This window comes from Leucoraja erinacea, chromosome 3 (assembly GCF_028641065.1).
Source record: "Leucoraja erinacea ecotype New England chromosome 3, Leri_hhj_1, whole genome shotgun sequence".
NCBI lineage: Eukaryota > Metazoa > Chordata > Chondrichthyes > Rajiformes > Rajidae > Leucoraja > Leucoraja erinaceus.
In genome coordinates this window covers 59,539,021-59,552,548 of record NC_073379.1, presented here as the reverse complement: position 1 = coordinate 59,552,548, position 13,528 = coordinate 59,539,021, and the positions used below count along the sequence as shown (strand labels likewise).

At 42.4% G+C, this 13,528-nt stretch overlaps 1 protein-coding gene across 4 annotated transcripts in view; it reads left to right on the top strand.

Annotated features, from left to right (window-relative positions):
- LOC129695645 (ELAV-like protein 2) overlaps positions 1 to 13,528 on the top strand; it is a 103,751-nt gene that overhangs the window by 25,353 nt on the left and 64,870 nt on the right. For 2 of the 4 annotated variants that reach the window (XM_055632786.1, XM_055632784.1), the window contains one exon: positions 2,180 to 2,432. In XM_055632786.1, the coding sequence (XP_055488761.1) occupies positions 2,192 to 2,432 (241 nt within the window). In that variant the 5' untranslated portion in view covers positions 2,180 to 2,191. Of the gene's footprint in view, positions 1 to 2,176; positions 2,433 to 13,528 lie in introns of all 4 variants that reach the window. The other 2 variants (XM_055632785.1, XM_055632783.1) reach the window with 1 other exon arrangement.

The following is a 13,528-nucleotide window of genomic DNA, read 5'->3' as shown; positions in this document are numbered from 1 at the left end:
TCTAGGGTAGAGGATGGCTGCAGGTGGCACATAGTTTTTGTGTATGTAATAATTTGTGTTTGACAAAGGGGAAATATCTTCCTTGAGATCCTCCTTGTCTGAACTCAGTAGTTATAAACTAATTGCTGCAGTTGCTGGCAGTGTAGAATTTGCCCCATAAATATCTTGTAACCTTGCAAACATATTGAGCTGTTTTATCTGCTATATGACTTTGAAATGGTAAAACAAGTTGTGTATCTTAAATTGTTGAATGATATCCCCAACACCACTGTTCCTCACAAAAAGATTGTGGTTATCTAAATTCCCTATTCTGAATATTGTGTGAATTTGTAAAATGTGAAATATCAGTTGGAATAGTTTATATTTTTGGAAGTTGTCACAGCTATGATCTTTTGGAGGTGGTCATAGCCAGGGGCTGTTTGTATTGTGACATTGCAATAGCAAAGTTCAAATTTTTTTTTTTTTTAAATGTCCTCCCTTTGACGAGCTTGGAGGATTGCAGGAGAGGTCTGATTGAATGAGATTGCTGCCAAGTTGGTGGAAGTGCTATCCCTGTCTCTTGTGTAGTGTACTACACTGTAGTGTGGGATTATAGTCGTGTAGTTGCCGTTGAGCTAGTGATTGAAGATTTTGGCTAGAGATCCAATCTTGAAATTCAACAATACTTGTGAATGTTGTTTCAATAATTTACAGTTAACATAACAGATCTTGTCTGGAAGGATTTTAGTTTAGCCCCATTTCTATGACTAAATTTGACTTTAATATTTCTACCGCATATAGTTGAGTGGAATTCTTTTGATATTTAAAAAAAAACAGGTTGCTGCAAGCTGTGGAATATGAATGGATTTTATTAAGTTTATTGTATAATGTAGTATGGCTTCAGGAGGTTCTGTTGTTATTTTGTTTCACCACAAGATGGCGGAAATCTAGCTGTGGGGATTCATAACCCTCCATCCGTTCGGGAATGCTGTGGAGTGCATTTGCAGCATGGGTGAATTGCTGGTGTGCACAGAATATCAATCGGGTATCTCTCCAGTATGAAATGTAAAACTGTTATTACTTAATAAAACTAAAGGATGTTGAACGTTGTGGCTGTTGACGTCACCTGGACTTGATAACTGAAAAAAATTAAAAGCCTGCTTCAGGTTACAAAAATAGTTTGAACCATAATGCAAGCTGTGAAAGGCTAAAGTGTGATCTTATTTGATCAGTAAACTTCTGAAGAAATATCTTCTATAAATTGAAAAATTTGCTATATTGCTGCTTTGGTTTGTTCTGTAAATCGAAATATGTCTTTTTTTAACATTTTGATTATAAGAATAATATTTTTTTGAATAGTTTGAGGCTCTGCATTGATACCCAAATTATTGCCGCTTGGATCACAAGTGATTTAGAAGTTGAATTGTATTCCTTGCTTAAAATGTGTCCAGATATTCATGATTACATTTCTTAATTACAAAGACTAGGACTTGTACCAATTCTTAATCCAGCTAACATTTATATGTTGGGTGATCTGTACGTATGTTCTATTTAATTATTGATCATATCCCCAATAAAACGCTATTGATCTCCATTTTGCATTTCATTGTCCATTTCTAGTTCTTGGGGGAGAAAGTGAAGTATTCCATTACTCCTGTTAAAGTGGATAGGGGAGAAACTTCCATGTGTTTTATGGCGTGTTTTGGGTGGGTGAGAAGGTTTGGGGTGTAAATGGGTTATTGCCGCAAGAGATAATGTATTTTGAATCTTTAATCTATTAAATATAATTATAAATTAAATATAATTCGGTATTTTTTTTAAATCACTTGGTAGTACGTATGCACCTCATCACCTTCAACCAATCAGTGTGTATCCTTCATTCGTGCTCCACTCCTGACCAATTTCCACACAAATGGAATTTTAGAATTTAATTTTTAATAAAGTTGTCAATTGGCTTTTGGTGGTGAATTCTGATTGTGTAATGTCAAATGTATCAAAATGAAGCAAAAGGTCATCAGACCGTTTTACTGCTGGAAATGCCAAAGCAACATGGCAATCTGTTGGTCAAGAAAAGGCTTGCATTTTGGGTGTTTCTAATATAAATGCACGATTGGCATATCAGAAAGGTCTTGGGGGGTTTTGTTGAATTGCATTTTTAAATGGGTTCATAAGATAATGTTGACTTATTTATTTTTAGCAGGTAATTGCTGCCATGGAAACGCAACTGTCCAATGGTCCAACTTGTAATAACACATCAAATGGTCCTTCCAACACCAACACTGGTACAAACAACTGCTCATCACCTGTTGACAGTAACACCATACCAGAGGACAGCAAAACCAACTTAATAGTCAACTATTTGCCTCAAAATATGACGCAAGAGGAGCTCAAAAGCCTGTTTGGCAGCATTGGTGAAATCGAATCCTGCAAACTAGTACGGGACAAAATTACAGGTATCTTGCACTTTACCATTGTATGTTGTTTGCTTTGTATTATGGCCACTAAATGTGTAGAGCCTCCAGAATGAACAACCAGATATTTAGATGTAGAACATAGAAAAGCTGAAACTTTCTGTAAACCCTTTACTGCTGACTGAATATAATTTCTAAAGTCAGAGCTTTGTTTCATTTTTTTTTATTTAGACTTGGTTTATGTGCATGTAGATTGGGTTTTTCATCAATAAGATTATAAACTATTTGAAAGCTTTGGAACAAGGAAATTAAAATAATTTTAATATGTAGCCTTTGTGCAAAAATGGTATGTTCCAATGTTAATTGAATTTATTTTATAACAGCTTGTGCAACAAAATGGGATTTTGATTTTAATTGACTACAGTTTATTTCCAAATTCACGTTAATTTGCATTTTTATTTGATTGCGGTTTAGAAGTCTATGCAGTGCATTCTTTAGGCAGGTTCCATTACAGATGAGAGCTTCAAGATTTCTACTTTAAGGCTGTGTGTCAATTAATCTTGAAGCTGGCACTTTCTTAAATAGTTGTGGCAAACCCTTAAAATTCAGAACATTAAAGTGGTTCCACCACCTTTTGGGCCGTACATTCCAAATGTATACACATCTTCTCTGCCCATTTGTAATTCTTGAGCGAATTGTCTTCCATTAGTCTCTAAATTGCTGTAATCCAATTGTTTTTTTGGTTTTGAGCACAGAGTAAATATTGCTTTAACCTTTTTGCTTTACAGAGAATGGCCTCATTTTGCAGTATCCCAAAGGTCATAGATTCATAGTAGAATTCTAGCAAACCTCTTTTCTACCATCAAGGTTGTGATGCAAGTATGGTACAGAGTATTACAGAGTATGATACAGAATATTACAGTATTGTTGCAGCTGGGGAATAACCAGTGACTACTGTTTATACACCTTATTTAGTTTAGAGAGCATGAAATGGGTACTTCGACCCACCTAGTCCATGCTGACCATTGATTACCCCATACTTGTTATGATATACCACTTTCCCATCCATTCCGTGCATACTTGCGGTAATTTGAGGTCAATAACATACAACCCCTTATGTCTATGGGATGTGGGAGAAAACCAGAGAACCTGGAACCCCACGGTCACTGGTAGAATGTGTAACGTCTACAAAGACAGCCGTATAACCGTACTTTTTTGAAAAAAGGCAACAAGACGTGCAACTACATAAGTTAACATAAATCCACCACAGCAGATTCCTCACTGTGATGGAAGGCAATGAAGTCCAATCTTCCTCATTTATTCTCCCACGGTCGATGCCCCCGCGGCCTGGAGCTCCCGAAATCTGTCTTCAACCAGGGACCGTAAAGTCCTGTAGGCTCCCGCGATTGGAGCTCAGTGGTCGATCCCCGACAGGGTTCACACGCTCCACGATGGCAAGTCCGCAGGCTCCCGTGGTTGGAGCTCCAGAAGTCGGTCTCCAGCCGAGGCCGCCAACTCCTCGATGTTAGACCACAGTGTGGATGGAGATAAGATATGGGGAAAAATGTGCATCTTCCCAGACCCCCACCTCCCCACATAAAACAAGCTAAAGAACTACAACATTTAACACGTACTATTAAAGACAACAAAGAAGGAAGTGACAGATAGACTGTTGGCAAGGCAGGCATTGCTGGCACCACCCAGTGTTTGCTATAATGTCTAGTTTATAATGCTTACTGAACATCACGAGAAATTATCATAAATTATGTAACAGTCATCTGGTTTAGGAATTGCACAATGAAGAAAGTTGCTATTTCTGTCAGCAAAATGTGGTTGGATGTTTGGCACATCGGAGTCAAATCTTTGGAATTCTCAACCCAGGGCTGTGCATGCAGAAGGTACACAAAAATGCTGGAGAAACTCAGCGGGTGCAGCAGCATCTATGGAGCGAAGGAAAGCTGAAACCCTTCTGAAGGAGGAACTGGAGAAGAAGGGTTTCTGCCCAAAACGTTGCCTATTTCCTTCGCTCCATAGATGCTGCTGCACCTGCTGAGTTTCTCCAGCATTTTTGTGTACCTTTGATTTTCCAGCATCTGCAGTTCCTTCTTAAACGCTGTGCATGCAGAGCTGTGTATATTCAGGGCTGGTGCTGCTAGATGTTTGGATGATGGGTTTGTGGATGGGAAGTAGTTTTGAGTTGAAGATTAGCCTCATCTCATTCATCCATCTCATTGAATGAATGGTACACCAGGCTTGAGAATGTATACAGAAAATTATAATTGTCTTTTTAAAATCAGCAACTAGATGGTCTGCTTTAGACTTGTTAGAGATGATCTTACAAGACTATCTTACTTGAATTGTATCCCCTGATTTTTGATCATGAATAAATTGTGATCTTTAAGATCAATGTACGATGAAGTAACAGATGGTGTAAGACATTGTGCAGTTTTATAATCTTATATCTTTACTTGTGTACCTTGTGTGCATTTTGTTCCAAATTATTCCTTGTACCAGTTTTAACTAGTTACAAAGCTGCAATTTCCAAGCTGCTGAATACTAAAGTTCATACTATAGATCATGACTGATGAATAGTTTTAAATCTTTTGGGAAGTACACATTTGCTCCTCAAAAGTAAATTATGTATAGTTTATTTTGATTCTTGACAAGTATTGTAACCTTAAGTGGTTGTATAATGGGTATCTGTAGGTGTTTTTTTTTAACTCTGGCACTGTGCATCAAATATTGTGTAACATTCTAGCTGTTATAATTAACAAGTGGCAGACAGAAATTGGTTATATTTAACAATGTCTTCCTAGTAGAAATGTCTGACTATATATGCAGTAGGGCAATGCAGTTATCCGGCTTTTTTTTGGCTGTATGTGCGACAATATGAATGTTGTTAACTAAAATAAGTAAGTCAGCATTAATCTAAAATTAATCCGTTCAATTTCTGGAAAATAAGTGATTTCAGCATTTATTTTGGATAGATCAAGGGTGAAAAGCAATCTCCCCCCCCCCCCCCCCCCCCCCCCCCCCCCCCCCCCCCCTTTGTACATTGGGTTTAATGCTTTGGAATATCCTGATATTCAGAAATCTACCCTTAACAGGTACATGATAAGGGAATAATGTTTAGTACAAGATAAAGCCATTAAAGTGATCAAAGATAATCCAAGGGTCTCCAATGAGGTAGAGTGTAGGGCTGCTCTCTAGTTGTGGTAGGATGGTTCGGTTGCCTGATAACAGCCGGGAAATAACTGTCCCTGAATCTGGAGGTGTGTGTTCTCACACTTCCAATACCTTTTACCCAATGGAAGAGGCATTGGTGTGCTTTCTTGTTCGTTGCTTCAATATGGGTGTTCCAGGAGATGTTGTTGGTGATTGACTCCTAGGAATTTGAAGTTTTCAACCATCTCTACTTCGGTGCTGTTGTTGCAAACTGGGGTATGTGTATGCTTTGCTTCCTGAAGTCTATATCACTATCTCCTTTGTTTAATACTACAGTTTGCCATTATAATGTACAATTATCACTACTTTTTGATGCAAGTGGTTTTGAATTTAACCCTATCAAAGTTAACTTCAAGGCTGCGTAATTGGTCAAAGCTGCATTTGCTGCTCATTCAGCTTTATTTGCTTTAGAGGTTGGTTTTGGCAATGTGGTGGAAGGAGACAAAGTGAACAGCTGAACAAAACAATGATAAAATATCATAACAGACATAAGTAATTCAGCGGGTCAGGCAGCATCTCTGGAGAAAAGGAATAAGCGATAGTTCGGGCTGAAACCCTACAGAGCGAGTCGGGTAAGGGTAACGAGAGTTATAGACGGTACTTTGGAGAAATGAATGGAGGGTATGCAAAACGCACCGATAATTATGGAAATGTGGAGCACATAGAAACATAGAAATTAGGTGCAGGAGTAGGCCATTCGGCCCTTCGAGCCTGCACCGCCATTCAATATGATCATGGCTGATCATCCAACTCAGTATCCCGTACCTGCCTTCTCTCCATACCATCTGATCCCCTTGGCCACAAGGGCCACATCTAACTCCCTCTTAAATATAGCCAATGAGCTGGCCTCAACTACCCTCTGTGGCAGAGAGTTCCAGAGATTCACCACTCTGTGTGAAAAAAGTTCTCCTCATCTCAGTTTTAAAGGATTTCCCCCTTATCCTTAAGCTGTGACCCCTTGTCCTGGACTTCCCCAACACCGGGAACAATCTTCCTGCATCTAGCCTGTCCAACCCCTTAAGAATTTGGTAAGCTTCTATAAGATCCCCTCTCTAAGAGCACACAATAGGCCATTGTCAGGTGTGGAATAGGTGAGGAAAAAGTAAACTTAGGACTCAACAGGATGACAGTAAAACTGGTACGACAACTAAGGTGGGGAAGGATGGAAAGAGGGGATGCAAGGGTTAATTGAAATTAGAGAAATCAATACTCGTACCACTGGGTTGTAAGCTTCCCAGGTGAAATATGAGATGCTGTTCTGTTAAACTGAGTTATTTTGTCAATCTAAAGTCAACTTGACTCAAACACTTGTAGCTGTTGAAATCGATTATTTATTCAGCTGAGACTAGTCTCTGAACCTTCCAACACAGAGCTGATGCTCTGGGGCGGGTTCAGAGAGGAGTAAGTTTGATAGAACTCGTGTCATTTATATAGGTATTAGACATTTCAGATACAGAGGGTATGACAAGCTAGTAACCAATCATCTGAGTCCTTCTGATGATTTACAACATCAGTCACATGATCCCCTTCCCTGGTTTCACAACCTTCGTTTGCTTGTGGTATAACTTTACTTATTTTATTTCAACACGGCGAAACCCCAGTCGACTCAATTATCAAAGAACACTCCTCAAAATATAAGATACATATGTAATACAATGATCACACAAGTCATACACACTTTCCATACCAAGAAGAAAGATATTTCTATAAATCTAAACAAGGTCTAATGTTTACATTCCTACTAAGACAATACATTTCATAAATTGTCTCACTACAATTTTACAGTTTAAAATATCATTACCTATGTATTTAAAACATTAATTATATAAGTTTGCTGAATTAGTTTCTAAGTTCAAAACCCCCAATCTCCCAACCAGGCATACATGGGTCGTAAATCTGTGAACTTAATAGTGAGATTAAACGAGTACTTACCAGTACGAGTTTGATCTGTATTTTATGAGGAGTTACGATGAGGGATTACGTGAAGAACCCACCCAGCGTGCAGGCGCGGCATACTTCCAAGCAGCGGTGTGGAATCACAGATAGACACAAATTGAAGTAAAGATAGTAAAGATTAATGAGACATCAGGCCGAGTTTGATCTATACAATGAGGGTGGGAGCGGAGGGCACGTAATCCCTCATCGTAACTCCTCATAAAATACAGATCAAACTTCGTACTGGTAAGTACTCGTTTAATCTCACTATTTTACTTCGGAGTCACGTGAGTGACTACGTGAAGACTTCAAAGGTCTGTGATTTCAAACCGTGTAACAGTTATATCACTCACTGCCGAAAGATCATCGAGGGAGGAAGTGGTATCTAAAGACCAACGAATTTGTTAGTTTTAAACAACAAATGTTTATTAACAACTACAAAAAATAGCTCCCCTGGGCTTTAAATTATAAATTTGCGGTTTCTAAAATTCTCTCCGCAAAGACGTCCTTCTCCATCAGCGGTTTGTGGTAGAATTTTTGGAATGTCGATTCCCTTGACCATCCTGCTGCACTAAGGATGTGGTCTAGGGGAACCTGCATCCGATCCGCCGCTGACGTGGACGCTGCCCTGGTTGAATGGGATTTAAAAACATCCGTGTTAATCCCTGCCGTATTAAGGACCTGTTTCAACCATCTGGATATTGTCTGGCTGGTAACCCGTCCAAAAGGCTTTTTATGGCTGACCCATAAGGCTTTCTCTCTCCCTCTAAGAGTTTGGGTTGTGTCTATGTAATCATAAAGCTGGGTCACCACACACAGCCTAGGTTCTGGAGGGTAGGCCCGGAAGATCAACGGGGAGTTGGATATACCTGGCCTGCTCTGTTTAACCAACCCCGGCATGGTAAAAGTAATGGAATCTGGGGTGGTCACCATGTGGTCCAGACTTAACTGATGCAGAGACTGAACCCTCGGTGAGCAGAGACAAGCGCCATGAGCATGAGGGTCTTGTAAGTGGACTGTTCCAGGCTCAGGGATCCCACCGGAGGCCAACCTCGAAGGTGTGACAATACTACACTAACATCCCACACATGGGTGTATCTAGGTGTAGGGGGTTTGGTGTTATAAATCCCTTTAAGGAGTTTGATAACCAGAGGGTGGGATCCAATACTATGCTGTCCTGTGGGCATAAGGTATGCGGACAGGGCGCTCCGAGCTGCATTGATGGCACTGTAGCTCATCTTTTGGTCATGGTGCAGGTGGGCCAGGAACTCCAGCACATCCGTGATTGAAGCCGTCTTGTAAGATGTCCCTGCTTTCAGGCAGTACTGTTCCCATTTCCTGATGTAGGTCAGGTACTGTTTCTTGGTGGAAACTCGCAGGGATGCCGACATGGTGGTGATTGTTCTCTCTGATAACCCCAATCCCTGGTAAGGTCTGTTCAGAATCTGGAAACCAGGAGGTTCAATTTTTGATGGCATGGATGACTTATGCCAGTTACCGGGCGAGTCAATAACTGGGGGTGGTTGTGAAGGCCCATAGGTGTCTCTACCACCATGTCGTGGAAAATTGGGAACCATGGTTGGGTAGGCCAGTCGGGTACGACCAGAATACCTGAGGCTGAGTCAGCTTGAATTATCTGGAGTACCCGACTGATGAGGCAGAAGGGAGGGAAAGCATAGAAAAAGAAATTTCCCCAATCCAGCGTGAAGGCATCTACCGCTGCTGCCTCTGGGTCTGGTTCCCAAGCCACATACATGGGTAGTTGGTGATTTAGTCTAGACGCAAACAAATCTATATCTGGCGTACCATATTGCTTAACAATTCTAGCAAATAGTTTCGGGTCCAACATCCATTCGATGTTGTCGTTGAATTTTCGTGACCTGGTGTCCGCCACTGAATTTAGCTTGCCTGGTAAATAGGCAGCTGATAGCCAAATATGTCTCTCGACACACCATTGCCAGATTATAGTAGTCAATTTGTCGCATGATACTGATTTTATGCCACCCATGTGCCGGATGTAAGATACCGCCGTTGTGTTATCAATCATAATCCTAACATGCACATGCCGCATATCAGATGCATATGCTTTTAGCCCATAAAAGGCGGCGAGCATCTCCAAGAAGTTAATGCCCAGTGTTTGTAGTAGCGATGCCTCTGAGTTAGTCCATCTCCCACCTGTGCTGTCTATAGAGTTAGTAGCTCCCCAGCCTAAAGCACTGGCATCCGTTGTAATGGTTATGTTAGGATTGGCGACGGCGATAGGACTGTGACTTTGCCAAATGTTATCCACCCACCACTGAAGTTCTGATCTGGCTTCAGCGGGTAACTCCATTTTACGGTCATAATGCCCCCTATTAAGATGTAATGCATGTGTCCTTGCTCTTTGCAAATTTTGATAATGCAAGGGCCCATATTGGGCAGCCGGGAATGCTGCTACTATAGTACCAATGACTCTGGCTACGTGCCGTATCCTTGGTTGCGGTATTGCAATTAAATGGTTACAGGCTTCTGTAAGTGTAACTTTTTTGTCTCTAGGCAGAGTGACAGTCATATGGATAGTGTCAATAGTGAAGCCTAGGTAATCCATGTTAGTAGTAGGCTCCAATATTGATTTATCTGGGTGTAGAATGAATCCCAAGGTTTCAAGGAGTTGCTTGGTAGCTGTAACTCCTGCGACAGCTAGTTCCCTTGTTCTCCCTAATATGAGAACATCATCCAGATAGGCCACAACTAAATGTTTTTGTTCTCTCAATTTCTTCATGGCCACTTTAAGAATTTTTGTAAATAATCTGGGAGCTGTCGTTAAACCATTGGGCAATGCTCTATACTGCCATAGCTGGCCCATCCAGATAAATTTCAGATATTTGTAATAATCCTTATGAATGGGTACTAAATAGTAAGCATCCTTGATGTCTATGCTTGCCATGTAGTATCCCTTGGAGATCAGTTGTCTGGCAGTGACAAATGTCTCCATTTTGAAATGTTGATACTCAACAGACTGATTAAGTGACGTCAAATCAATAATAATACGACATCCACCATCTTTCTTGGATTTGAGAAAAATATTCGATACAAATTCCTGCGGCTCGTGTGTGGTCATTTCTATGATGCCTTTAGCCACAAGCCTGTCTAGTTCAGCTTGTCCTTCTACCTTCTCTAATTGTGAGGGAAGGAATACCCTTTGGGGCATGTGCTGAACTGGCGGTTCTATGCCTGGTTTGAATTCAATTTTGTATCCACTGATGCTGTTGAGTATAAACTTGTTGTTAGTAAGGGAGCACCAAACATGCTTGAAGAACCTCAAACGCCCTCCTGTTAACACAACACCCTTTGTCTGTGCATGTTGGCAGGAACCAGACCCACCTACCTCCATGTTTATTTGTGGGGGCGTTTCCGATGGGTTTGGCCCGAGGGTGTCCGTGTTGGTGCTGTGGTGGGGCGGCGCATCTTCCCACGGCTCCGCCCTGGGCCCCGCTCTAAAAAAGAGCTCTGGGGGTAGTGGGAGGCGGTCACCAGGCTTTCACCAGCTCGGTACCTACTGGTGGATGCCGAGGCGTGCTGCCAACTGGGTGTCTTCACCCTGCTCGGTCCTGGCGCTGCCCTCATGAGGCCTACAGGTTTGGCCGCCTCTTCCAATTCTTTGAGTTTCTTGGCCAAGTCTGCTCCAAATAGCAGCGCCTCCCGTTCCGGCGCTGGAGCTTTGCAGAGGCCCGCGTATTTGGGATTGAGGGCAGGCCTGATGTTATCCCGCCGTAGGCTGTTGAGCTCGTACGTAGTGTTGCACATCAACGCCAGCGCATCCTGCTGGGGTATGGAGAGCTCTTCGTTACCGATGGACCGAGCAAAGGCGGTGATGGCTGCAGAGTGGAGCTTCAGGACCCGCTGCATTTTTACCTCCTGAGTCCTGATCTGCTGCCCCAGCTGGTTCCATATTTGCCCGTTCACAGTTTTCACCCGCAGCGCCTCGCAATTTTCTGGCGCTGTATAGGTGTCAAGGGCCTGCTGCACGACCTTCTCCTGCAGCGGCTTGTTGGAAAGCCTATTGATACTGGCCGCCATTCTAGGTGGTAGTACCATCCCGGTCGTTGGGGGCGCTGCGTACCGACCGACTACACCCAGTAGCTCTTCTTCCTGCTCGCCCGGCATACTTATGTTGTCGTCCGCCTGCCCTTGTGATAGGCCAGCCCAGTCCTGGCCTCCCTTACTGCCCTCGAACAGAGAGGGTACAGAAGGGTGTGGCGATGGTATGGAGGAGGCCAAAGCCCGTCCTCCTTGGAGATGCCTAGCCTGCATCTCCTCATTGATCATCTGCTCCAAGAGCTGCCTCATGCAGCTGATGCGGGCGTCTCCCCGTTTCGCCGGTGGAGAGCGTTCCCGTTCCTCCGACGAGTCGGAGGACACCGGCCGGTCAGTCTTGCGGGTTGCCTTCCTCCCTGTGCGGGGCATCGAAATCGGCGGCATAGGGAGCGGCTCGGTGTTGGGTGAGCGGGAGCGTTGAAATAGCTCCTCCGCTACTGGTGGCTGCCGCCCAGATATAGACCCCTCCTCGGGTGGAGTTGGGCAGGCAGTCCTTTTAGCTGGTCGCTTTCGGGTGGCCATAATTTTCTCACCGTTGAGCGACTCTGTAACACAAAAAGACACTTACCTGAGGTCCTGTCTTTATGCTGCCGCTGGAGAGCCTGGCTCCAGCTGCTGCCGCTGTTGCACTGCTGACGTAATGTCGCGCCTGCGCGCTGGGTGGGTTCTTCACGTAGTCACTCACGTGACTCTGAAGTAAAATTAATAAGTGTTTGGTGCAAGGATACAACTCGATTCTAATTTGTAGCCCCTTTCCTGCTATCTGGAAGCTGGATTTCCAATGTCATGTACAAGGCAGAACACAAGGGAGATTTACAACTCAAACCATTACATCAGAATTACATCTGCTTCTTTGACTTTCTATAAACAACTCCATCAATTTAATTATTTTCCTCTCCAAGCAACTACTCCCCTTCACACACATCCTATTCCTTATCACAATCTCATTATAATATAACATAGCCAAGGCTAACTACAGGGTCTATTATCTCTCAGCCTTGAATGCTGTCTCAAACTCAGCATAAACCTCACAGCTTAAGAATGTGCCATAGAGAAAGAGCAGTTGACCTCTGGCCTAAGAAGAGGCCCCTATTCAGCTATCCATTCTCCAACACAATCATACCAAATACAATTTCCTCCAGCATTATAATTGCCTCAAAGCAATAAACTAAGCTAAGCAGGTTCAGGTTTCTATGCTTTGATTCTTCTTTCCCTGTGTATGTTTTATTGTACTTTATTTCTCTTGGACACATATTTCTGAAAACCTTAAGCTTTTATTTTGCAAATTACTTAGCTTATATAAAAGTCACTATCTGAGCGGTTCTATTATATAATATTTCCTCAGTTCCTCCAATATGCATTTGGCCTCACTCTGACATTGGAGGAGGCCCAGGACAGAAAGGTCAGAATGGGAAGGGGGGTTAAAGTGTTTGGCAACTGGGAGATCACTTGGGACTGAGCGAAGGTGTTCAAAGAAATGATCACCCAGTCTATGCTTGGTCTTGCTGATATATAGTCCACACCTGGAACAGCGGATACAGTCGATGAGTTTGGTGGAGGTGCTAATGAACCTCTGCCTTACCTGAAGGGACTGTTAGGGTCCCTGGACAGATGAGGGGAGGAGGTATAGGGATGGGTTTGATGGCAAAGTTAAATGTACTTGTTATAGTACTTGTGCTTTCATGGGATATTATGCAATTGAGTTGAGTTTCTTGTGAATTGAGAATGGAGATTGTGTTTTCAAATTGTATTGCACAAGTACAGTTATTGTAGTTCAGTCAATAGGTTTTGTATTGCTACTTACAAAAGGAAAAGCTTATCTGCAACTTCTGTAATTCCTTTTCGCTTTTGCTGCCCAGCTTTGTTTTGAAGTAAGTCTATGTAATCTTAACAATTTTTCA